General features: G+C 38.4%; 1 protein-coding gene across 2 annotated transcripts in view; it reads left to right on the forward strand.

The window, feature by feature from the left end:
* PSME4 (proteasome activator subunit 4) overlaps nucleotides 1–22,727 on the forward strand; it is a 106,293-nt gene extending 83,566 nt beyond the window's left edge. For both annotated transcript variants that reach the window (XM_047782086.1, XM_047782087.1), the window contains 11 exons: nucleotides 96–200; nucleotides 635–726; nucleotides 1,840–1,971; nucleotides 2,384–2,592; nucleotides 5,710–5,795; nucleotides 14,130–14,258; nucleotides 15,153–15,308; nucleotides 17,406–17,568; nucleotides 19,681–19,814; nucleotides 20,542–20,680; nucleotides 21,185–22,727. In XM_047782086.1, the coding sequence (XP_047638042.1) occupies nucleotides 96–200; nucleotides 635–726; nucleotides 1,840–1,971; nucleotides 2,384–2,592; nucleotides 5,710–5,795; nucleotides 14,130–14,258; nucleotides 15,153–15,308; nucleotides 17,406–17,568; nucleotides 19,681–19,814; nucleotides 20,542–20,676 (1,341 nt within the window). In that variant the 3' untranslated portion in view covers nucleotides 20,677–20,680; nucleotides 21,185–22,727. The remainder of the gene's footprint in view (nucleotides 1–95; nucleotides 201–634; nucleotides 727–1,839; nucleotides 1,972–2,383; nucleotides 2,593–5,709; nucleotides 5,796–14,129; nucleotides 14,259–15,152; nucleotides 15,309–17,405; nucleotides 17,569–19,680; nucleotides 19,815–20,541; nucleotides 20,681–21,184) is intronic.
* The last annotated feature ends 2,235 nt before the right edge of the window (nucleotides 22,728–24,962 follow it).

A 24,962-nucleotide genomic window follows, 5' to 3' on the forward strand; every position in this document is an offset into this window, starting at 1 on the left:
ACCAGTTTGTGTTTGTGTGTTTGCAAGAAATGATAGTTGAAGAAAAATATTCCTGAGTATCATTAACGTGTCCCCTTCTATTTTGTTTTGAGTAGGTGGAGAAGCTTTGGGAGCTCCTCTGTCCCCTGCTCAGAACAGCATTGTCCAACATTACGGTAGAAACGTATAACGACTGGGGAACTTGTATAGCAACATCTTGTGTAAGTTCTCCTATTCAAACTATTTAAAAATCTCCTTATACCTCTTGAATCCTGAAATTTTATCATCTTATGTAATTGGTTCTGTGTAGCCTTTTAAAGAAAATGTTGAGTGATTTTTATACCTTCTCTGCCATGATAATGCATTTTTAGATTAAATGTCATGTCAAATCATATATGTAGAAGTGTAAATCATATATAGTAAAAGCCAGGTGGTACAAGTTTATAAGTGTTATTTTTGATTTAAAAAGTCCATTTAGCTAACAACAGTTTTCTCACTGTTAGTCTTTCTAACATGAGCTATGATAATACATTTGTATTTGACTCCCTTTGAGTAAAACACTTAATATTCATTAAATTTCTAAAATAAGGAGGTCTGATTTATTTGCAGAATTGTAGGACCCTGTTTTAATTGCTACTTTGTATTTTCAACACAGGAAAGCAGAGATCCCCGGAAACTTCATTGGCTTTTTGAGCTTCTGTTGGAATCACCACTGAGTGGTGAAGGAGGATCCTTTGTTGATGCATGGTAAATAAGAAGGAAATTTAAGAGGTTAACAAAAGGTTTTGTAACAAAGATAACATTTTTTGTTCTTGATGTATAAGTGGAAGTGACATGTCTACACTCTCTAAAGGCTAGATAATGTAACCACTTTCATCTGGGAGATATCATGCTCCAATCCAGTCCAACGTATGATCCTAAATAGTTATTTCTCAGGAGAGAACAAGTAGGAGAAATTGCCTGAGCAATTCAAACATAAAGTAGGTCCAGCCTGCTCTGCTGTCATATCTTTCATATCAGGACTGCTTTTTGGTACCATGACAATATTAACTTCTTTATCACATCTCCAAACTTTTTACTCTTTCCTATTAGGAAAGAAGATAGTAATCCTTTTAAGAAAAAATATACTGGAGTTCCCGTCATGGCACAGTGGTTAACAAATCTGACTAGGAACCATGAGGTTGCGGGTTCGGTCCCTGCCCTTGCTCAGTGGGTTAACGATCCGGCGTTGCCGTGAGCTGTGGCGTAGGTTGCAGACGCGGCTCAGGTCCCGAGTTGCTGTGGCTCTGGCATAGGCTGGCAGCTACAGCTCCAATTCCACCCCTAGCCTGGGAACCTCCATATGCTGCGGGAGCGGCCCAAGAAATAGCAAAAAGACAAAAAAAAAAAAAGAAAGAAAAAATATACTTGGTAGGGCATAAGAAAAAATTATTGAACATAAAAAAAATTATTGAGCAAGAGAAGGAAATATAGATAATCTTGTCAACAGGAAGAATGTATTATTATTATTAATTAGTGAGGAGACCTCCGATGCTTAGAAATTAACTCCATGAGTATTCCTTTTTTTTTTTTTTTCCTCTCTTGTACAACAAGTTTTATTTTCTCCCTCAGAGAGAGCAGGCCACCCAGGGTAGGGACTGGCATCCATGCATATTCTAAAGTCAGTAGCTCTTTTGATTGCATAGTAGTGAAATGAAATGAGAATAGAGAGAAAATTACGTAAAAAATAAAATCTCATAGAGGTGCTCTTTTAAATTGTCAGTTTGAAAATTAAACAATTTTAAGTGGAATACAGACATCATTAATGTAATGTAAAGGCAGACAGGGGCACTAACACAATCTCCTATGCTTTAATTTTAGTCGACTCTATGTCCTCCAAGGTGGCCTTGCCCAGCAGGAGTGGAGGGTGCCGGAGCTATTGCACAGACTACTGAAGTACTTGGAACCCAAACTCACCCAGGTTTACAAAAATGTCAGGGAAAGAATAGGGAGGTGGGTATTATTCTCTCTGTGGTGTGATACTCCTCTTGAGTTCTTTTTATTAAATCTTAATGTTTAATGAAAATACATACTGGTTATGTTACTGTTGAGTTTCATGATATCCTCTTCTTCAGATTTCGTTTTATATTGTGTTGTGGGACAGTAGACAAGGAGCTGTGAATGTACAGTAGAATGGCAGTGTGCTCCCAAGCCAGTGGGGAATAGTCACCACACTGCAGTTTCTGATACCTCAGAATTGTAGGCACAGAGACACAGGACCCTCTCCAGGGACTGTCTTGAGAAATTTTACTTTGGTTGGGTCAGACTTTAGAACCTGAGTTTCTGGGTTTTTTTGGAGTTTTTTGTTTGTTTGTTTTTTTGATAAAATGGTATCTCTTCTTACTATACATACTTTATTTTACAGTGTGCTGACCTATATATTCATGATAGATGTTTCTTTGCCAAACACTGCACCAACAGCATCCCCTCGTGTCCCTGAGTTTACTGCTCGAATTCTAGAGAAGTTGAAACCCCTCATGGATGTGGATGAAGAAATTCAGAACCATGTTATGGAAGAAAATGGAATTGGTGAAGAAGATGAACGAACCCAGGGCATTAAACTCTTAAAAACTAGTGAGTAGCTAAAATTAGTAAAAACTCCCTTTAAAAATAGATGTTGTACCGGCATTGCTGTGGCTCTGGTGTAGGCCAGCAGCAACAGCTCCGATTAGACCCCTAGTCTGGGAACCTCCATATGCCATGGGTGTGGCCCTAAAAAGACCAAAAAAAAAAAAAATAGATGTTGTAGGTTATCCTCTTTTCTTCTTTCCATACCCCCTTTAATTTTAGTAAAATGACATAACATAAAGTTTACAGTTGAGTGGCATGGAATATATTCACATTGTTGTGTAGTCATCACTTTCATCTTTATACTCACCTTTCATCTTTATACTCTTCATCTTGCAAAACTTAAACTGTATTCTTTAAGCAGTAACTCTTTATTCTTCCCTCCCCTATCCCCTGGCAACCACCCTTCTACTTTCCATCAGTATGATTTGTCCATTCTAGGTTTCTCACTGTAAGGATAATCAGACAGTATGTGTTCTTTTAAGTCTGGCGTTTTTCACGTTGCATAGTGATTTTATTGTCTATCCATTCAGCTGTTCATGGACATTGACATTTAGGTTGTTTATGCCTTTGGACTATTACGAGTGATGATGCTGTGAGTATTAATGTAGAGGTGTGTTTGAATCTCTGCTTTCAATTCATTTGGGTATTGAAAGCAGAATTGCTAGACTATGTGGTAATTCTGTGTTTAATTGTTTTTGAGGAGCCACCAAGACATTTTCCATGGTGGCTGCACTATTTTACATTCCAACCAGTAATGAAGTAGGTTCCAAATTTTCCACATTTTTACTAATAGTTGTTTTCTATGTTTATGACTGTAGCTATCCTGATAGGTGTGAAGAAGGTTTGTTGTTTGTTTGTTGTTTGTTTTTTAGGGCTGCACCTGCAGCATATAAAAGTTCCCAGGCTAGGGGTCGATTTGGAGCTATAGCTGCCAGCCTACACCACAGTCACAGCAACACAAGATCCGAGCTGTGTCTGTGACTTATACTATGGCTTACGGCAACACTGTATCCTCAACCCACTGAGCAAGGCCAGGGATCAAACTGGCTTCCTCATGGATCCTAGTTGGGTTCATTAATTGCTGAGCCACAAAGGGAACTCAGAGAAGGTATCTTGTGATTTTGATTTGTATTTCTCTGTGACTAGATGTTAAATATCTTTTCATTTGCTTACTTTCCGTTCTCTTTCTTTCTCTCTCTCTCTCTTTTTTTTTTGCTTTTTGGGGGCTTCAGTAGTGGCATATGGAAGTTCCCAGGCCAAGGGTCAAATCAGGGCTATAGCTGCTGGCTTATGCCACAGCCACAGCATGTGGGATCCTACACCACATCTGTGACCTACAGCAATGCTGGATCCCCAACCCACTGAGTGAGGCCAGGAATTGTACCTGCATCCTCATGAATACTTGTCAGATTTGTTTCCTCTGCACCATTTTTGTTTCTGTTTTGGAGAAATATCTATTCTAGTTCTTGGCTCTTTTTTTTTTTTTTTGGTCTTTTTGTCTTTATAGGGCCATACCTGTGGCATTTGGAGGTTCCCAGGCTAGGGGTCTAATTGGAGCTGTAGCCACCAGCCTACGCCACAGCCACAGAAATGCCAGATCCGAGCCACTTCTGCGACTTACAACACAGCTTATGGCAATGCTGGATCCTTAACCCACTGAGGGAGGCCAAGGATTGAACCCACAACCTCGTGGTTCCCAGTCAGATTCATTTCTGCTGCGCCACAACGGGAACTCCAGATTTACGTATTCTTTCTTTTGTTGCCTTTGCTTTTGATGTCGTGTCCAAGAAATCATTGACAAATCCAATATGGTGCAGTTTGTTCCTTTAAGACTTTATAGTTTAAGCTCTTAGGTTTTGGTCTTCAATCCACTTTAATTTTTTTTTAATTATTTTTTTATTTATTTGTCTTTTTTGCCATTTCTTGGGCCAGTCCTGCAGCACATGGAGGTTCCCAGGCTAGGGGTTGAATCAAAGCCGTAGCCGCCAGCCTACACCAGAGCCACAGCAACGCTAGATCCAAGCTGCGTCTGCAACCTACACCACAGCTCATGGCAATGCCGGATCCTTAACCCACTGATCAAGGCCAGGGATCAAACCCGCAACCTCATGGTTCCTAGTCGGATTCGTTAACCACTGAGCCCTGACTGGAACTCCACTTTGAGTTAATTTCTGTCTGTTGTGTAAGATAAGGCTTTGGCTTCATTCTTTTGCTTGTGATGTCTAGTTTACCAGCACCAGTTATTGAAAAGACCCATTTTTTTCATTGAATAGTCTTGGCACTCTTATTGAAAATTAAATGGGCACAAATGTGAGTTTATTTCTGGGCTCTCTGGCCTATTCAGTTGGCCTGTATATCTGTCCTTATTGAGTACCACACTGTTTTGATTATGATAGCTTTGTAGTATGTTTTGAAATCTGAAAGTGTGAGTCCTCCAGCCTTGTTCTTGTTCAAAATTGTCTTGATTATTGGGATTTTTCTATTGTTTTTGTATCTAAAATTTTTTCAAGAATTTTAGTATGAACAACTGCCCTAGTCATCATTTTTGCTTTGCTGGGATTTTTGAAGGCTAGTTTTAATTCTTACTTGGTTTGGGTGTTTATAGTCTGTTAAAGAATTTGCTGGTCCAATTTTTTTTTTTTTTGTCTTTTGTCCTTTTCAGGGCGGCACTCACAGCACATGAAGATTCCCAGGCCAGGGGTCGATTTGGAGCTGTAGCTGCCAGCCTACGCCAGAGCCACAGCAACGCCAGATCCGAGTTGTGTCTATGACCCACACCACGGCTCAGAGCAATGTCAGATCCTTAACCCAGTGAACGAGGCCAGGGATCAAACCCGAAACCTCATGGTTCCTAGTCGGATTTGTTTCCACTGCGCCATGACGGGAGCTCTGTTAATCCACTCTTTGAGTGTGGCTTCAGTCCCCTAGGTTGGTTGATAAGCTTTGTTATGTGTCCTGTCACACTGCTGATCAAATTTATGAAATAACACAGATGAACTCTTTCCTTACATTGAAGACCTATCACGGTAGCCTTCTGACACCAGCATTAAAGAATTATTCTCCTTTGTCATCTCTTAACTGGTTAGCGAAGACCAACTCTTTGTTTTTGTTTCCCTAAAGTATTAAAATGGTTGATGGCGAGTGCAGGAAGGTCCTTCTCTACAGCAGTCACAGAACAACTTCAGCTTCTACCTTTGTTTTTTAAGGTAAGTTTATGTCTGAAATTAAGACTGTATCTCCCTTTGACCTTCAAAGGAATTTATAATTATCACTAAATGGTTGATAGGTTTTTAGACTGTGTATGATTTGGTCGACTCTCTAAGAAGTAGAATAGTCACAGGAAAATAATTAGGTGGTAGTGGTTAAATATTTGTTGAAATAATATTAGGTAAGAGTACGATCTTGACAGTTACATGAGAAGTTTGCAAGGTAGAACAATGTTTCGCTGGTAGCAAATTTCCAAGTAATAGTTTAGAAAAATACTGATAACTGAAAAAAAAAAGAAAAATAACAAAGTAACACAACATTGTAAATCAACTATAATTTACTTATTTTTTTTTAAAGCCACAATGACATTTTTGAATTTAGCTATTTTTGACTCTTTAGTTCAAAGTATAACCTGAAGATCAAGATGTTCAGTATATTGTATTTATTTTAGTGTTAAATGGCACTGTTTATAGTTGGTTCTAACAAGTGTTTGTAGGAAGTAACTTGTCTCTGATAATCATTTAATGACGTGGAAATTTTATTTGATGTAAGCTGTAACCTGAGGTAGTTTTAATTATCTAGTCAGAAAATGAAGCTAATAAACTAGGACTGATATATTAGTTTTCCAACATTATAGTTTGCAGTCATGCTGTGGTTGGTTGTAGTTAGGAAAACAGTTTAGTTTCATTGCAGACTGGGAAGACTTGGCACAAACATCACCGCTACTTGACAATTATTGGTCAATACAGTTGTTATCATTTAAGAAGGAGGGCCTTTGTTACTGTTTATTAGCAAATGGTGTGTGCTAAACTTTTCATCTGCCCCAGTATACTTTGTCTTCAGGAGATTTCAAAAAGATAACACGGAGTTCCCGTCGTGGTGCAGTGGTTAACGAACCCGACTAGGAACCATGAGGTTGCAGGTTCGGTCCCTGCCCTTGCTCAGTGGGTTAATGATCTGGCGTTGCCTTGAGCTGTGGTGTAGGTTGCAGACGCGGCTCGGATCCCGCGTTGCTGTGGCTCTGGCGTAGGCCGGAGACTACAGCTCCGATTAGACCCCTAGCCTGGGAACCTCCATATGCCGCGGAAGCGGCCCAAGAAATAGCAAATAGACAAATAAATAAATAAATAAATAAAAGTTTGTTTAAAAAAAAAAAAAAGATAACACTACTGGTAATTTTCAAAGGATTCACTACCAAAATACTTTGTCAATGCTCTGTAGGGCCTTTTACCCAGGAATACCTCTCAGATCTTTTGCAGTATAAAAATGGACAGCAGCTGTTAGTGTATATATATATAGGTCTTGGTTGGTTGTAGGTCCTTGGCGTAGATATGGTTTGTTTTTAGGGCAGTGATGCTTAAACTTGTTTCCATTGCCATGTTTACAGTGGATCTGAAAAATGATCTCACTTGTTGATAAATGGATTATGAGTAGCTGGAGTTCTATAGCTCTTATAAAGCAAATACTATATGAGAATGAGGTTGATAGAACGGTGATTGGAATCCATTTGAAATTTACAAAAAATTATAAATCATTAGCAAATTATCCCTGAATAATTTGCTAGTGATAGGCCTAACAATTCACATGAATGTGCATATATTGAGATCGAGAGTTTCCTTAAGGCCTACTTGGCAAGTAGGATCTGGTATATGAAGGCATCGCAGCACAGAAAAACAAAATTATTGCGTAGACAGATTAAATGTATAGAGTGAAAGAGGACCGTACAGTTTGCTAAACTGTAAGAGGAGCACAGGAATAATGGAGGTGAGATGAGAAATTCTGTTTTGAACATATTTGCGATGTTTGTTAGATTCTAAATGAAGTAGTATTTATCCCTTATCCCTTAAAAAGCAGTTTTGTGTCCCCCTCCCTAAAAAAGAAACCTTTAAGGTACACATGTATTTTACTTTCAAAGTGAAAGTTTCAGCTCTTTGTCTATTCTCATTTAAGATTCTCCATATTGCCCTAAAGATTAAGAGAAGAGAGTTTCCAACCAAGACTAGTTAACACAGCACTGGTTTTGGAGAAAATGAGACCTAGTCTAAAATCCTGTTTGTGGAAGGTGGTTTTTTGGTGACCTTGAACTACTACAGTTCTAAGATTATCTCCTTATATGGAAAGTGTGGAATAATATCAGTAGTATTCCTCACAGAGTTGTTACAAGGATGAAATGAGATAATGTCTATAATCTAGAGTGCACAGTGTAAAATATGCACTTATCTTATTTTGCTACTAGTGTTTAATGGAATTTTTATTTGGAGTAATCAGGAACTCAAACGGTGACTGCCTGAGAAACAAAGGGGACATGTTACCGTCTAAGTTTCAAACTTTACTAAATGTCCACTAGAACTCACCACTATAGAAAAATAGCTTTGCACAAGTCACATTAGAGAAAAACCTGCAGATGTTATATAATTGATATAAAACCACATGCCCGTGATGGCATTTCTTCAGAAAAATCAATTATTCTCATTGATTAGAGGAGAGGAAGACCCTATAAAATATTTCGTTTGCTAATTAAATGGGCAGCATTTGGAGTTCCCGTCATGGCGCAGTGGTTAACGAATCTGACTAGGAACCATGAGGTTGCGGGTTTGATCCCCGGCCTTGCTCGGTGGGTTAAGGATTCAGCGTTGCCGTGAGCTGTGGTGCAGGTCGCAGATGTGGCTCGGATCCCGCGTTGCTGTGGCTCTGGCATTAGGCTGGCAGCTATAGCTCCAATTAGACCCCTAGCCCTGGGAAACTACATATGCTGCGGGAGCGGCCCAAGAAATGGCAAAAAAGACAATAAATAAATAAATAAATAAATAAATAAATAAATAAATAAATAAATAAATAAAATGGGCAGCATTTTCTGCAGGTTAACACAGTTTAAAATCAGTTAAATCTTATGATACACTAAAAGTAATAAATTTTGTATGATAATAGAGCAAAAGAAAGATTAGGATTTTCATCAATTAAGTTTTGTCTTTATTTTTTCTGCCTGCATCCAAGACATGTGGAAGTTCCCAGGCCAGGGATTGAACCCTCACCTCGATTGCGGGCTGGGCCGCAGCAGAGGCAGTGACACATCCTTAACCCACTGCACCACAAGGAGACTTCATCTGTTAAGGTTTTTTTGATTGTAAGTGCTAGAATGATTGACAATGAAAGTAGTAAGGTAACTAGATTACTTGGAAGTATCTAGATAGTTCACAGAAATGAAGTAAAAGCTTAAGTGCTGCTAGGAATCACAACAGCTCTAGGTAACAGAAACTAATAGCCTCTTCAGGGTGCCATCCCCTTTTTCTCTTTAAAATTGAGATATCGAGAAGATATCTCTTTGGCCAGGGAGTATGGTCCCTTGATTTATAGCCCTACCAGAACCACAGAAAAGAAAGATGATTTTCCAAAGGTTAGTCAAAATGTCATTATCAGCAGAAGAGGGAATGGATATTCACTAGGAAATGGACATATTTCTGCTACAAATGGCAATTAAAACATACTTGTTATTTCAAGGGTTAAGGAAAACCCAAATTGCCATAGGTCAGTCCATTTTACAGTGTGACTAGAAAGCTAAAGAAAATAATATACAGTACTAAAGACAGACCCTAAATATCATGGGCATATAGCCTTTTTTCCCAAAACTTTACTTTTCAAAACTATAGTACAGTCTCACAATCAGGAAATTGAAATCAGTACAACATGGGTATAATTCTGTGCAATGTTATTACACATTCAAATTTGTGAAATCACTGCCACCATTGAGATACAGAAGTATTCCGTCATCACAAAAATTTCTTTGTGCTACCCCTTTATAGTCACACCTACCTCCCTGTCTCACCATCCTTAGCCCCTGGCAGCCATTAATTGGTACTTTAATTCTGTAATTGTCATTTCAAGAATGTCCTATAAATGGAGGTATGTGACTTTTTGTAATTGGCTTTGTTTACTCACATAATTCCCTTAAGACCCGTCCAGATTGTTGCACAATAGAACTTTTTTTTTTCTTTTCTATCGCCTTCACCCTATTATTAGAAGGAAGATTAAGGGATTTATTTTTATGAAAGGGCTCATCTACCCTCTTTGGTTCCAGAAGAATACTTCCAAACTCTAGGTTGTCTAAATGTTAGCTTTTCTATAACCTTGCATATGGTTCTTAGAAAATTATGACAGTGTGTGCATGTGTTCTTTTAAAAGTCACATGGAAGAGGTCTGTGGCTGAGCAGGTTAAGGATCCACTGTTGTCACTGCAGCTGTGGCACAGGTTTGAACCCTGGCCCAGGAACTTCTGAATGCCATGGGTGTAGGAAAAAAAATTAAATGGGAAAACAGTCATATGGTATCTAAAACGAAAATATAATGCTTTTAGAAAAATATCAAATGAAAATTGAAAAGTTTAAATGAGCTAACCAAGATTCAGTTACAGTTACCTAAAAAGCAGTTGCTTATAGGAAAATGTAAATAATATTACTTGTGACTTCTCTCTTATTTTTTTTTTTGGCTCTGCCCACAGCATGTTGAAATTCCCTGACCCGAGCCACTGCAGTGACAACTCTGGGTACAGAAAAAAAACAAAAAACAAAAAACAGTGCTAACAATATTTTGCAAATACGAGTATATTTGTAGAATTATTATTGTATGTTAGATTGTTAGGTAAAAGTAATCTTGGTATGGAGTTCCCATCGTGGCTCAGCAGAAATGAATCTTGACTAGTATCCATGAGGGCACAGGTTTGATCCCTGCCCTCGCTCAGTGGGTTAAGGATCTGGCATTGCTGTGAGCTGTGGCATAGGCCAGCAGCTACAGCTCTGATTGGACCCCTAGCCTGGGAACTTCCATATGCCACATGTGTGGCCCTAAAAAACTAAAAAGGTAATCTTGTTATATACTGCCCTCCAAAAAGGCTATTTGTGTTATCTCCTTTATCACAACTTTGATTTCTTTTTTAAATCTTTGATGGCTAAATAGATAAAATAAATCATTGTATTTCTTTGGACTATCTTTACATATATTAGTTATTTGTATTTTTCTGTTGGTTATTGCGTGGAGTTCCATTTTATAATATTCCATATTTTTAAATGATGTTTTGAACCTTGCCAGTCCAAGATTATTTTTTATAGGCAGTTACACCTTTTTTTGTAACCTTTTTTGTGATTTTTATCTTTTAAATTTAAATTTGCAGTATAAGATGTAAAATTTGTGTAAAAGGTAAAGTGTTGATGTAGAGATACAGCTTAATTTTCACAATGATCCATCTTTTCTCCACTGATTTAAAATGGAATCTCATATACTTGTTTTAATAAAGACTGTTAAGAGAAATTACTTTCATCAACATTGGGCAGATTATCACTGTGAATTAATATACTCAACTTGGAGAATCACTTCTTAAAGAACAGTTATCCTGATGCTTGTTAAAATCATGTAGGAGACTTAACTCAGGACTCTTGAGATAGGTGTTAAGGCTGTCAGTAGGGGAGAGAGATTGGGCTCAACTCTGAATATAGCAAAGACAGCTGGGGATATTTAGCCACCAAGCAGAATTGGGATGGGGGGAGTGGCCAGTGAGTGGAAAATTACAGAGGAGACATCAAAAGTAGAGAATTTTACTCAAAGCTTGTTGAGACAGTCATGTTGTCAGGGGTGTCAAATGAGGAATTTGATCAGATATGGAGGGTGAGGGATGCTCTCAAAACAGAATCATTGGGTTCTTGCTACAGTTGGACTCAGCAGGCCCAACATGGGGCCCAAGGATGAAAAGAGGGCTCAGAAGAGCCTGTCTGAAGTTTGGTCAAGGATGTAATCTTTTTCAGAATAAAGGTGTAGTTAAGTTCCCATTTGTTATAGGTATGCAAAGAAATTTGGTAAGACTAGGCTTTGACCGTTTCATCTAACTTGATAAAATCCTTTGTGTTTAGAGGGAAGTAATTTCTTTTTGCATATTAAAATTATACTTTAACAAGAAACATGAAGTATTTTTATAATCATAAAACAAAATTAAATGAAAAGAAATATGTCTTTTAAAATGCAAAATGAGAGAGTTCCCATCAGCAGTAACAAACTCTGCTAGTATCCACAAGGATGTAGGTTTGATCCCTGGCCTCTCTCAGTGGGTCAGGGATCTGGCGTTGCAGTGAGCTACGGTATAGGTCGTTGACGGTTCAGATCCCGCATTGCCCCACATTGCTGTAGCTGTGGCTTAGGTCAGCAGCTGCAGCTCTGATTGGACCTCTGGCCTGGGAACTTCCATATGCCGAGGGTGCAGCTCTAAAAAACAAACAAACAAAAAAAAGCAAAATGAAAGAAATGAACTCACCACACTGTGTATCTGGTTGGTTAGATAGAATACAGAGCAGTGATTTTAAAAACAGAAAATCATACATGCCTTGTGGAATATATCCTCAGTAATAATACTGGAATGAAGCTATTACATGTATTGTATAAACATGATCAAATAAATAACAGTTGTTAAATAGCTGAGATTTTTAGCATGAGATTTGAGATACAGAAATCCAAGCTTTTTAGTAAAATCCTGGTAATCCTACATTTAAAACTTAACCAGTGTGATCTCTCATGATCTCTGTCTGTAGAAAATATGGTTATATCCCAATTCTTTCTGCACCAAAAAAAAGCCCAGAACCACTAATCAGCCTAGTAGAAATGCTGTCCAAATTAGGGTTTTTAAGTGTCACATTCTACTGGAAGAACCAGGGCTCCCTGGAGAAATGGTTGATTTCAGTTTTAGACCTAGGTCGTCTTGTCATACCAGAAACCCAGGATGCTATAGTCATGTTAAAGTACTTGAGCCAATTTGAGCACTAGTAAGAAGAGTAACTACAGTGGATTATAGCCATCAAATTGGTTGTAATTTCTGGTTCATAATAATAAAATGTATTGTTCACTTTTGGGGGATAGAAAGGAAATCCTTCTGAATATGGGTAAATTTTTCTATATAAAGCATTCTAGGCAACAATGAGGAAGGAATGGGTGTCACTATTTTCCAGGCTTCTGTCTTTATAATGGTTCATCACAAAAAGAGAAAACTGGACTTGAGGCTTTTTTTTGGTGGCTGGTGGGGGCCGGCGGCAGGGGTTGGGGGGGGGGTGATGACTAGCCACCCATCTCCTTGGATGACCCAGCAATAAACCTCTTTCTGTTCTAAACTCAAAAAAAAAAAAGAAAAAAAAGAAAAAAAGAAAAGAAAACTGGACACTAGTGAAGGAGATACACAATACCATTTATGTCGTGCCCAATCCGACTTGAATAAAATTAAACTTCTAGGTCTAATGGCTACTTTATAGGATGTACTGGAGCCAGTGAATGCCACCAAAGGATGCCGTCAGGGAAGGGAAATCACAGTAGGGGAGACTATAATACAAAGGATCTACCCCCCCGCCTTTGAAAAAATCTTAAAGGAGGAGGGAATTTCTAGATTGTTTTTAAATATGAAGAGACATACCAAATGAAGTGTTAAATGGTCATTATGTTGATAACCAGATTCCCAAAAAACAATTGTAGTAACATGTATGAAAATAGTTGGGGGAGTCCCCATTGTGGCACAGCGGAAACGAATCCTACTAGTATCTGTGAGGATGCAGGTGCAGTCCCTGACCTCACTGGCATTGCCTTGAGCTGTAGTATAGGTTGCAGACATAGCTTGGATCCTGCGTGGCTGTGGCTGTGGCTGTGGCGTAGGCTGGCAGCTGTAGATCTGATTAGATCCCTAGCCTGGGAACTTGCATACACCACAGGTGCACCCCTAAAGAAAAAAAGGCAAAAAAAAAAGTTGGGAAAATTTGAGCACTACCGAATATTTTATATTTTAACGGGAATTTTTTCCTTTTTTGGCCGAACCAATGGCTTATGGAATTCTTGGGCCAGGGATCAAATTCAGGTCGCAGTTGTGACCTACACCACAGCTGTGGCAATGCTGGGTCCTTAACCACTGCACTGGGCCAGGCATTGAACCAGCAGTGCCACAGAGATAAGCTGGATCTTTAACCCATTGCACCAAGCAGGGACTCCTGTAATGAATTTTTGTATGTGATGTCATTACAGGTTTTTTAAATAAGAGATTTTATCTTTCAGAGATAAACAAAATACTTATGGATGAAATATGTCTGAGATGTCCTTCAAATAATTCAATTGACTGAGGAGGACCAGAGGGGTTTGTCATTGTTGAAGAGGTGATTGGTTCATGGGGAGTCATTATACTCTTCTCTAGCTTAGTATAAGTTGGAATTTTTCTGTAGAAGTTGTTAAAATTAAAAATGTTACTGCTTTCATGTAAGGATGTCTTTGTACTTATTGGCTGTTTTTCACCTTACGTCTTTGCTTTGTTTTATTTTCTCTAGATTGCCCCAGTGGAAAATGACAATAGCTATGATGAACTGAAAAGAGATGCAAAGTTATGTTTATCACTAATGTCTCAGGGGTTGCTTTACCCTCATCAAGTGCCTTTGGTGCTTCAGGTGCTAAAACAAGTAAGAGTGTATATCAAATACTTAGATCTTTGGATTTTGGTTTACTATTCTAAGAATTTCACTAAGTCAGCTGCAGTGTATGGAACACGATATTTGTGTTCATTTCGAATCTTCTTCTAGTATGAGAGAATATATATATTGACCAAAGAAACAGATTTAGATTCTGTACCTGCTTCTGCCATGAACATCTGTGACCTTGGGTATGTCACTCTGCCCCCATATTTTCTGTACTCACAAAGAGCTAATTCTTGGAGCCCTGGGATACAAAGTGCTTATGAGGGAGGAGGGGGGCATTTTCCTTTACCATTTCCCCTTTACTTTATTCACTTACATTGTCTGAGCTTTGGTAGATAGACCTAAGTGAGTGTATATTTGCTGGCTGCATTTTTAGTATACTGTGTGCTCAGCTTCATTCGGGTCATACCTGTGTTATATAAAAATGAATTTGTTCCCATGGTTTTCAGATGTCTAAGTTCGATTACCACTGAAAGATACTTAACAGCCCTAAATGGTATTTTTTTTTTGCCATAGAATTTTATAGTTTTTGATCATGTTTGCTTTCATTACCCTACCTGCTACCCTCAAAAATAAAATAATGTGTAACCCTTGGAGGAGTTAGAGTCATTAATTATAAATAACTCTCCTAAAATTGACTTTTATCTATATTTTTTTTCCCTTTACATTCAACCATTCATATGTTCTGAATAACTAACATTGCCTGAAATGGCTTGTACAACCTTGTATTCAGAAGGAAATATAAAAGAAGCTTGCTCTAGCTTTACCCATAAAAAGAGAATTATAGGAGAAGATTATATTATTTGTGTGTAATTTCAGTGTCATCTCATGTTCTTGTCAGCACTATTTTCATTATTTCTACTCATTTCTCATTCACAGACAGCAAGAAGCAGTTCTTGGCATGCTAGATACACAGTACTGACCTACCTCCAGACCATGGTATTTTATAACCTCTTTATTTTCCTAAGCAATGAAGATGCAGTTAAAGACATCAGGTGGCTGGTTATAAGTCTTTTGGAGGATGAACAACTAGAGGTAAAATTTAGTATAGCACATCAAAATTTAATAAATTTAAAGAAAGTATTATAAATACTGCTTACTCCTCCCCCCCCCCATTTTGCTTTTTAGGGCCACACCCACAGCATATGGAAGTTCCCAGGCTAGGAATCAATTTGAAACTACAGCTGCCAGCCAATGCCACAGCCAGCAATGTGGGATCTGAGCTGAGACTGCAGCCTACACCACTGCTCACAGCAATGCTGGATCCCCAATCCACTGAGCAAGGCCAGGGATCAAACCGTATCCTCATGTGTACTAGTCGGATTTGCTTACAACTGTGCCATGACAGAACTTCCTGCATAATCCCTTTAAGGCAGTATTTACACACTGATGTGTAGAGTAAAAGTAACTTGCATTTCCTGTGGTACGAATGAAACAAACATCGGACATGGTCTTGTTCAGGCTTCCCTGTGCAGTTAGGCAGATAGCAGTTATGAATCAAAATTTGCTTATCTATGAAATTGCAAGTGATAATTCTCTACTTATTTTAGTGATTTTTAAAGGACGAATAGGAATGTATATGAAAGCAGTTTCAAGAGAATGAAAATCTATACATAGATGCTATTATCCAGTAGATTTAAGACAGGGGTGTTATCCTTTTTAATTTTCCTTGGTGGAATAATTAAAGTCAGGTTTTTTTTTTGGTGAGATTACATTAATATTTTGTACAAAAAGGCAAGTCTATCAGTTCACATTAACCTACTTATGAAGGGCATGATGTAATCATTATGGAATGAGCTATAACTTTCTAAATTGGCCTTAGATTTAAAAAATATATATTTGAAAATTTTGTGAAATTTTTATTTTATTTTATAGATTTTCCATATAGTGGAACATTCCCAATAATTATGTGTGTATTTTATTAGAGAGCACTGAAAATAAACTTGTATTCATAAGAAACTGGGAATGGAAATTTCTTCACCTCCGTAATAAACCTATTCCTTTGGTATTCCAGCTTTCCTGTCTTGGGAGCAGATATGTCTAGCTTCTAGGGTACTCATGCAGTGGTTAAAACTCCAACAGGCTTCAATTAAGATATTTGCAACTATCTGTAAATTTTTTTTTAGGGATTCTTAGGTATTTTTTTAAATTAAACTTAAAGGAATAGAAATGGAAAGGTGGAAATTTTTTTGTTTTTTTTAAAGCCGCACCCGCGACATATGGAGGTTCCCAGGCTAGGGGTCGAATTGGAGCTGAAGCCTATGCCACAGCCACAGCTATGTGAGAGCTGAGCCGTGTCTGCGACCTATACCACAGCTCACAGCAATGCTGGATCCTCGATCCACTGAGCAAGGCCAGGGATCGAACCCGAATCCTTATGGATACTAGTCAGGTTTGTTTCCTCTGTGCCACAACCGGAACTCCAAGCAAGATATTTTGAAGTAATAAGTAGCAGAATATTTAAGTGGTTTGTTGTTTTTGTTTTCAAATTATTATTGCCTGTCCTTATGACTGTTGGGAAGAAATTTTTGTGGTTTATATGAGATAACTTTTTACAGCTATTTTTGTCTTCCCAAATTTGAGTTCCCATTTCAGTTTGAGATGGACTCTTAAACACTCTTCATTTTAGTACTTCTATAAACTGTAGTTTTAGTCTGACAACAGCCTGTGAAATTTATAAGTAAAATGGATATAAATCTCTACTATATATGTCAATTATTGAAATTAGTTATCCTCTGTCTTTGTTACCATTGAAAACAACAGCATTTGTTTTAAGATTTGTAAAGTCTAGGAAATATTTATTTTAATGTCAGGTTCTGGCACTACCTTTACAGTTACACCCCAGAAGGAAAAACTGTCACTCAATGGGAAAATAATTAATGGTGGAGAAATTTAATTTTGTAGACAAAGTTAAGCATTTACTTTATGTAACCCTAATGTAGTGACTTTAATCCATTTTGAAGCCAGAGACCCTTTGAGAATCTGATGAAATCTGTTAAGAAACCACAAAAGAGCATTTACACAATTTGCATACAGATAATCAGGGAAAGTCCCCACCCTGGTTCCCAGAGCACCCTCCTGGCCTCTCCAGGCTTAGGATCTGAGTTCTAATGGAAGTGATTATCTCTATAGGTTCGAGAGATGGCTGCTACCACCTTAAGTGGTCTGTTACAGTGTAACTTCCTTACCATGGACAGTCCTATGCAGATTCATTTTGAGCAACTTTGCAAAACAAAACTACCGAAGAAAAGGAAGCGAGACCCTGGTTTTGTAGGAGATACGATTCCTTCTGCAGGTAACAATACTGGTAGAAAACACCTTTGGGGAGTTAACCAGGTCTGCTCAACAAATACTTATTGAATGCTTGTATGTGCCTAGGTGTTTGATAGGTGCCGGGAATAGTTGTCCCTGCTTTTGAGAAGCTTTGCATATAGAAGGCAAGACCTGGGTATAAAAGCTAAAATTGAGAGTGGAACAAAGGAGCACGTACACTGCTGCACACAACTATTAAAAGTACCCCAGGTCTGTGCCCTACCACCTGAAATCTCTTTCTATAGAGAGCATATCCAGAATTAGTTCTTTTGGAGGCTCTAAATACTTGTTTTTAGAGTTTAGAACTCATGTATCGATTACTAAGAGAAAAACCTAAGTAACAAAACAGGCCTGCTTTCATTTGGAGAGGGGAAGAACATCATTACTTCACTAGGCATTTGGTGAGAGTGTGAGAAGACTTTACCGGAGTTGCCACTCTGAGCGTGAAGGTAAGCAAGAGAATAACTTCAGATGACTGGTTTAAAGAGAAATTTAAACAGGATGACAAGCACCTCATCTTGCCGCTGTTAACTACAAATAGTCACAAGAATAGTGGGAAACAGGAAGATTATTAGTAAGTAGGAAGCTTATTGAATTTGCAGGAAGTGCTTGGAATATGCAGCTTTTAAGTGCTGATTATAGTAGGATTACCTAATAGTAATTTTCAATAAAATACCAATGTATATTCTAGTTTTTTGCTTGCAAACTGTGTTTTTTAATTATTACGCACCAAAGTAGTTTTAGATCTCTGTCATACCAAATGGCATTGTTTATAATCATGATTACACAAATTCCCTTTTTCTTAACTTTAGCTCCCTATCCACCAGGCTTTGTGTGTACACATGTAATAGACTTTCAAACACTTATATACACATCTTTATTTAAAAAACAATGAAAATTTGAAAGCACTTTAATGTAACTTCTATCACTAAAAAGCAAAACTAGAGACCCTGTGGAATACAGATACATTACAGTTCTGTTTTGAGAAATACAGACATCCTGCATTCATAGTTTGTTTACCTAACTAATTGGTGCATTCTGTGGTGGGGGTAGACATATCCAGAAAAGTGGGATCTCATTTTGACTGGTGCTTAATTTTTTTAGGATCAGAGATTGTACTTTTGCATATGATATGAATTGACCAGAAAAAGCCATTTCTACATTAGTTTTACCAAATACATGGCACATTTCTGACCTGAATATAATTATGCTGTCATTGAGGGACAGCTATAGGATGTTTTTAGTTTAGCCTCAAAATCATGTTTTTGATATGTGCGCATATACTGTCTTTTAATTTTTTTCATTTTATTTATTGTTTGACTGTGGCATGCATGCAGTGGCTTGATGTAGGATCATACCAGGGATTGAACCTGGGTTGGCATCTCTCATACCAGGGATTGAACCTGGGTTGGCAGCAGGCGTGCAGCAGCTTGATGTGGGATCTCAGCTCTCAGACTAGGGATTGAACTTGGGCCACAAGTTCAGTTCAAAATGCTGAGTCCTACCCACTAGACCAGGGAATTCCTCTGAGTCATTTTATTTTATTTATTTATTTTTTAAACCATTTTGGCTCTTTAATTTATTTATTTATTTATTTTCAGGGCCATACCCGTGGCATATGGAAGTTCCCAGGCTAGGGGTTGAATTGGAGCTTTAGCTCTTGGCCTATGCCACAGCCACAGCAACACCAGATCTGAGCCACGCCTTGGACCTACCCCACAGCTCACGGCAACGCCGGATCCTTAACCCACTGAGGGAGGCCAGGGATCGAACCTGCGTCCTCATGGATGCTACTCAGATTCATTTCCACTGAGCCACAACTGGAACTCCCCCAGAGTCATTTTAAATGGAGAAACTCGCACATTGGAAACAACTCTCGTAATTGAAAATTAATTTTATTTCACAATTCCCTGATAGCTCAGCAGATGAAGAATCCAGCATTGTCACTGTTGTGGCACAGGTTCAGTCCCTGGCCTGGGAACTTCCACATGCCACAGGCATGGCCAGGAGGAAAAAAAAACCTAATTTTATTTCACTATAATGACTACAATAGAGTCTTGTAAAGTTTGCACATACATTGCTGTTTTCTTTGCAGAGTTGGTCAAACGTCATGCTGGGGTGCTGGGACTCGGTGCGTGTGTTCTTTCTAGTCCTTATGATGTTCCCACTTGGATGCCCCAGCTCCTTATGAATCTTAGTGCACATCTGAATGATCCTCAGCCTATTGAGGTAAAATTCTTCCTTGTTAGTTTCTTTGTACATATGTTATCGGTGATGTTTTGTAAGAAACCGTTTATACTCGTAATTTCCTATACACTCTGCATCTTCTGTTTTGATAAAGCTACTGCTACCTCTGCCAGAGCCAGGTCTATTCATCAGTAATTATTAAAATCTTGCAGAGATCTTGCTGCTTTGTATATTTGAGATCTTTTGATAGCAAGGAAATTACTGTAGCTTCTGTCCCTCCCATTCCAGTGGAAGAAGAGTATTGTCAATGTTGTCAGGATAGTTAAATTTTATACTTCTGTTTCACTAGTATTTTATATCTAGGAAGAATCCCAAACTGGGAGCTCAATTAGACAGGAAATTGTGATGAGCAAATATTTTAGTATTATTGTTATTGAGCAAATAAATTCCTGTGTTTCTAATTTAAACAACTTGGGAGATCAATGACTTTGTCCTTTTCACTTTGATAAATAGGTATAAGTATATATTGAAACTGGTTTTAATGATGTGATATAAGTTCTAATTGCTTGTCTTAAAAGTGCAGCTAGTATTCGTTCTAAACAAGCAAACTTGGTGGCTTTTCAAAGTAAGATTGGTTTATTGGCTTTGTAGTGGTTGGTGAAGTGTAATAAGATCTACAGTCTAGAAGGTTTATAAGTTAGCTAAAGATACCCTAAATATAACCCTGGAGAAGTTAAAATAAAATGTATGTGGGTTGCCTACTCCGCAGATGACTGTAAAGAAGACCTTATCCAATTTCCGAAGGACGCACCATGACAATTGGCAAGAACACAAACAGCAATTCACTGATGACCAGCTGCTTGTTCTCACCGATCTCCTTGTGTCACCCTGCTATTATGCATAGAAAGGTGAGGCAGCAAACTTTAAAGAAGTCTGAGTGCCTGGTGCTCAATGTAATTGGTTTGATAACTGAGAAGTGGGTATATTCCTAAGTTTTTTTTTTCATGACTTTTGCTATGGCCAATGGAACTAAGTTCCTAGTGCATTTTTTTCCTTGCTTCTCTGCCTCAGATATTAAGCAGAAAATTGATGTAACTGCTTTTGGACCTTGATACACATGAGTGGGCTTGTTGTTAGATAAAAGAAAAAAGTGTCTTCCTCTTTTCATCTACTCAGTAGTTGCCTTCTGAGTAGGGCCTGAGCTTCTGGAGTTGTCCTAGGGACTCCAGGTTCTATACAGTGGTGAGAACAGTTCATCTGGAGTCTTAAGTGTTTATTATCCATTCTGTATTAAAGGGGGAGGACCCAGAAGCCTTTCTACTGGGATAGGATGAATAAAGTTTTCATTTATTTGACTCTTAAGAGTTGGATGTCCTGTTGTCTAACTAAAATTTTTTTCCTCCTTGATGCAGATGAGTAGTCCTCACTTCAAGCTCTTTTCATCAAAAATTCCAGATCCTCAGGTACCATCTGTGGTGGCTTTCGGCCGGTTTTAAAAGTCTGCCTCTGTTGAGCTCTCATCATTTTGGTGGTTTCTGTGTTTGGTCTCATTAGTCTGCGTTTCACAGGTTCTCAGCTGCCATTTGATTTCCTAACTTGTCCGAAAGTGTTTCCAGGATATTGATCACTTTTTCTTTGAGGCATCTGACAAAGCCACAATGTCTCAGACTAGAAATAATTACCTAATATGATCATGGCATCCAAGACCAGACAGAGTCTAGGAACTCATTATGAAACGGTATACTTGGAATGGAGATTGCCCATCTGTAATATAGGTCCTGTCATTTCATTCATCTCAGATTGATTTGAATTCTTTCCACATGGCTGTTGGGTTTAGAGGGTAGTAGGGCTGTGAGCCATAAATCTCAAGCCTTGAGAACCTTGGGTCTGGAGAGCCATGAAGAGGAAAGGAAAAGAGAGCAAGTCTCAAACCCAGCAAAGGACCTGATGGATTGCTTGACCAAGACACAGAAGTGAAGTCTGTGTCCACATGTTTCCCACAGACTGGAGTTTTTGGTGCTGAATAGAAGAGCATTTGCTGAAAAACTGGGGTTTGGTGAATAAATTTTTGATTGATTGTTCTGTGTGTATACAATGTGTGATTTTGAAAATAAACAGCAGCAACAATAAAAACCCTGACTGGTTGATTTTTACCTGTATTCTTTGCAAATACTGTTTGGCCCTCTTTGAAAACTGTTATATACTTCACTAATGAAAGACTACTGTGTTTGTGGAAATTCTGTAATTTTTTTCTTTTTCCTTTTTTTCCTTTTCCTTTTTGTTTTCTCTCTTTTTTTTTTTTTGCCTGCAGAATCGTTGAGAGACTAGTAAATCTTAATATTTAATTGACTTGTTTAATAAATGTTACATAGATGTAAAAGACTGTATAAACTGTAGAGATAGCATTGGCAAGACTTTGTACAGGTGCAACCTCTTATGCAACACCATTGTGTAATTTGTAAAGATTCACATATAGCTCTTTATTATAGTGATTTTTGGCTTTTGTACCAATTGAATGCCATTTTTTGTGTGTTAAATTATTTTCTTTATCTTTTCATGTTACAGAAGCTGAGGTGTGGGTTTTTTGTTGGAGTTCATTTATCGTTAGAATGTCTGAATTCTTATTGTAACTTTTTGTGTGCATCTCTAAATGCGAACGCCACCTGTTTGCCTATGACCAGTTTATAGAATTCAAGATATCTTCTAGGTTCAAGTAATTCACAAATTGGTGAATGTCATCTTGCAACACACCCTGTACAGTCTTCCTTAAAGGAACATTACAGTATATTTTTTAGTATCTACTTGCTGAATGACTACAGACCTAAGCACAGCAGAGTTCCCAGTACAGTATTTAAGTGTCAGCATACACAGGTGTAATCCCTGTATAGAGTAGTGCCAAATTGATTATTTCAATTGTGTAACTAGTTTAAAACCCAATAAATGGATTGTTTTTAACACTTGGCTTTTGTCTTCATTACAAGGAGAAGATAGTTCTATAGGCAGTGACTCATGTTTTCCTTTTGCATTCATAGATCTCAATCTGTAAATTCATGCCCTCTGACCAGAATGAATTATCTAGATTGGACCTGTCCAAAACAACAGCTTATAGCCACATAGGACTCTACATTTACACCAAAAATTCCCCAGTTTTGCCAGTTTCAAGTGCTCATTAGCCACTTGTGGATAGTGGTTACTCTACTGAATAGCATAGGAGTGTTTTCATCATCACAGAAGGTTCTTTTGGACAACACTAATCTAGATGATTGATTCTCAGGCATCACAATTTTTTTTTTTTTCCCTTTTGGCCATGCCTGTGGCATGCAGAAGTTGCGGGGCCAAAGATCAAACCCACACCACAGCAGTGACAATGCCAGCTCCTTTACCCACTGCACCACCAGGGAATTCTAGGCATCAACATCTTTTAAAAGCTCCATAAATGCTTCCATTGTACAGCTAGGATTGAGAACCACTGGTGGACTGGGAACCACTGGTGAAGACTCCTAAGACCCACTTAAGACTTAAAGGTACCTTAATGTGCTCATGGTATTCTGATACCAGGCTTAGACGTTGCTTATTCTTTTTTTTTTGTTTTTTTTTTGTCGTTTTGCCATTTCTTGGGCCGCTCCCACGGCATATGGAGGTTCCCAGACTAGGGGTCTAATCAGAGCTGTAGCTCCTGGCCAACACCAGAGCCACAGCAACGAGGGATCCAAGCCGCGTCTGCAACCTACACCACAGCTCACAGCAACGCAGGATCGTTAACCCACTGAGCAAGGGCAAGGATCGAACCCGCAACCTCATGGTTCCTAGTCGGATTCGTTAACCACTGCGCCATGACGGGAACTCCAGACATTGCTTGTTCTTTTGATAACCCTCGGTCTGGTTAAATTGTAAATTGTTTAATTCTCTAAGTTTTCTACCAACAGCCTCAAAAAGGGAGGAGGGAGGGGAAAGGGATAAATGGTAACTTGCCTAAATTTTTAAATGCATCTTGCATTCAAAAGAATGGAGAAGGACAGAGCAGGAATAGTGTTAAGGGAAGGCAAATGATAAGGGATTAGGGGATGGTATTTGAAGGTTGACTCATGTTGAAATAAGTCACTGCTGATTGGGCTTGGAAGACACAGCCAAGGCAGGTTTGGAGGGCATGCTTGTGAGTGGTGGGAAGTGGGGGGGAGGAGAAAACCTGTATCTTCAATGTTGGTAAACAATCTTCAATTTCTGAATGGAGCCTTTAAAAAAGAAAAACTTGGGAGTTCCCGTGGTGGCTCAGCAATAACGGGACTAGAATTCATGAGGACATGGATTCCATCCCTGACATTGCTCAGTGGGTTAAGGATTTGTTGTTGCCATGAGCTGTAGTGTAGGTTGCAGACATGGCTCAGATCTGATGGTGGCTGTGGCTGTGGTGTAGGCCAGCAGCTGTAGCTCTGATTAGACCCCTAGCCTGGGAACTTTCATATGTTTTGGGTGCGACCCTAAAAAGACAAAAAAAAACCAAAACTTTGCAAATTGTGTTTCAAAATTTGGAAGGAAAATTTACCTACCTATCTCTTAATGTAAATGACGAGTAATGTCATCAGGAAGAGAGAGGAATTTTGTCTTATGGGGAAAATTAATTCTACGTAGTCTTAGTTATTTTTGTGGCCAAAGGCCATTTGTCTTGTTAATGTAACTGTTTTGAGTATCCCGCCATTAGTTTTCTCTACTTTGAAACACACTGCAAAGAATATTTTCGTGTTCCTTCATGTGTAAAACTTTCTTTTAATTCAAGTATTTCCTTAGGATAAATTCCAAAGTGAGATTTTTAGGTCAAAAATCTAAACATTTTAATGACTCTGAGGTTCTCTTCCTCAAAGTGCACATGTCGATTTGCACTGTCAGTGGTAGTGTGTATTAGCATGCTGGCGTCCCTGCACAGTGATAGCCTATTCATATCTTAATATATTTATGGTTAGTCCTGCTAGTTTATTTGTAGGCTTTCCAGTTTTTGACTACCAAACCAGTGTCTGCAATTTGACACACTGCTGGTGCATCTTGTAGACATAATTATAGTAGCTTTAGCCTTATCGATTGTACTAACTAGTTCTGGAACTTTGGTGGTTCCAGCTTTCCTCTTCTAGATCTCTAGAATCCTTTACAGCTTGTCAATGTTTTTTTTTTTTTTTTTTCAGTATAAGATAATTTCTC

Source organism: Phacochoerus africanus, chromosome 5 (genome assembly GCF_016906955.1).
Source record: "Phacochoerus africanus isolate WHEZ1 chromosome 5, ROS_Pafr_v1, whole genome shotgun sequence".
NCBI classification, from domain to species: Eukaryota; Metazoa; Chordata; class Mammalia; order Artiodactyla; family Suidae; genus Phacochoerus; species Phacochoerus africanus.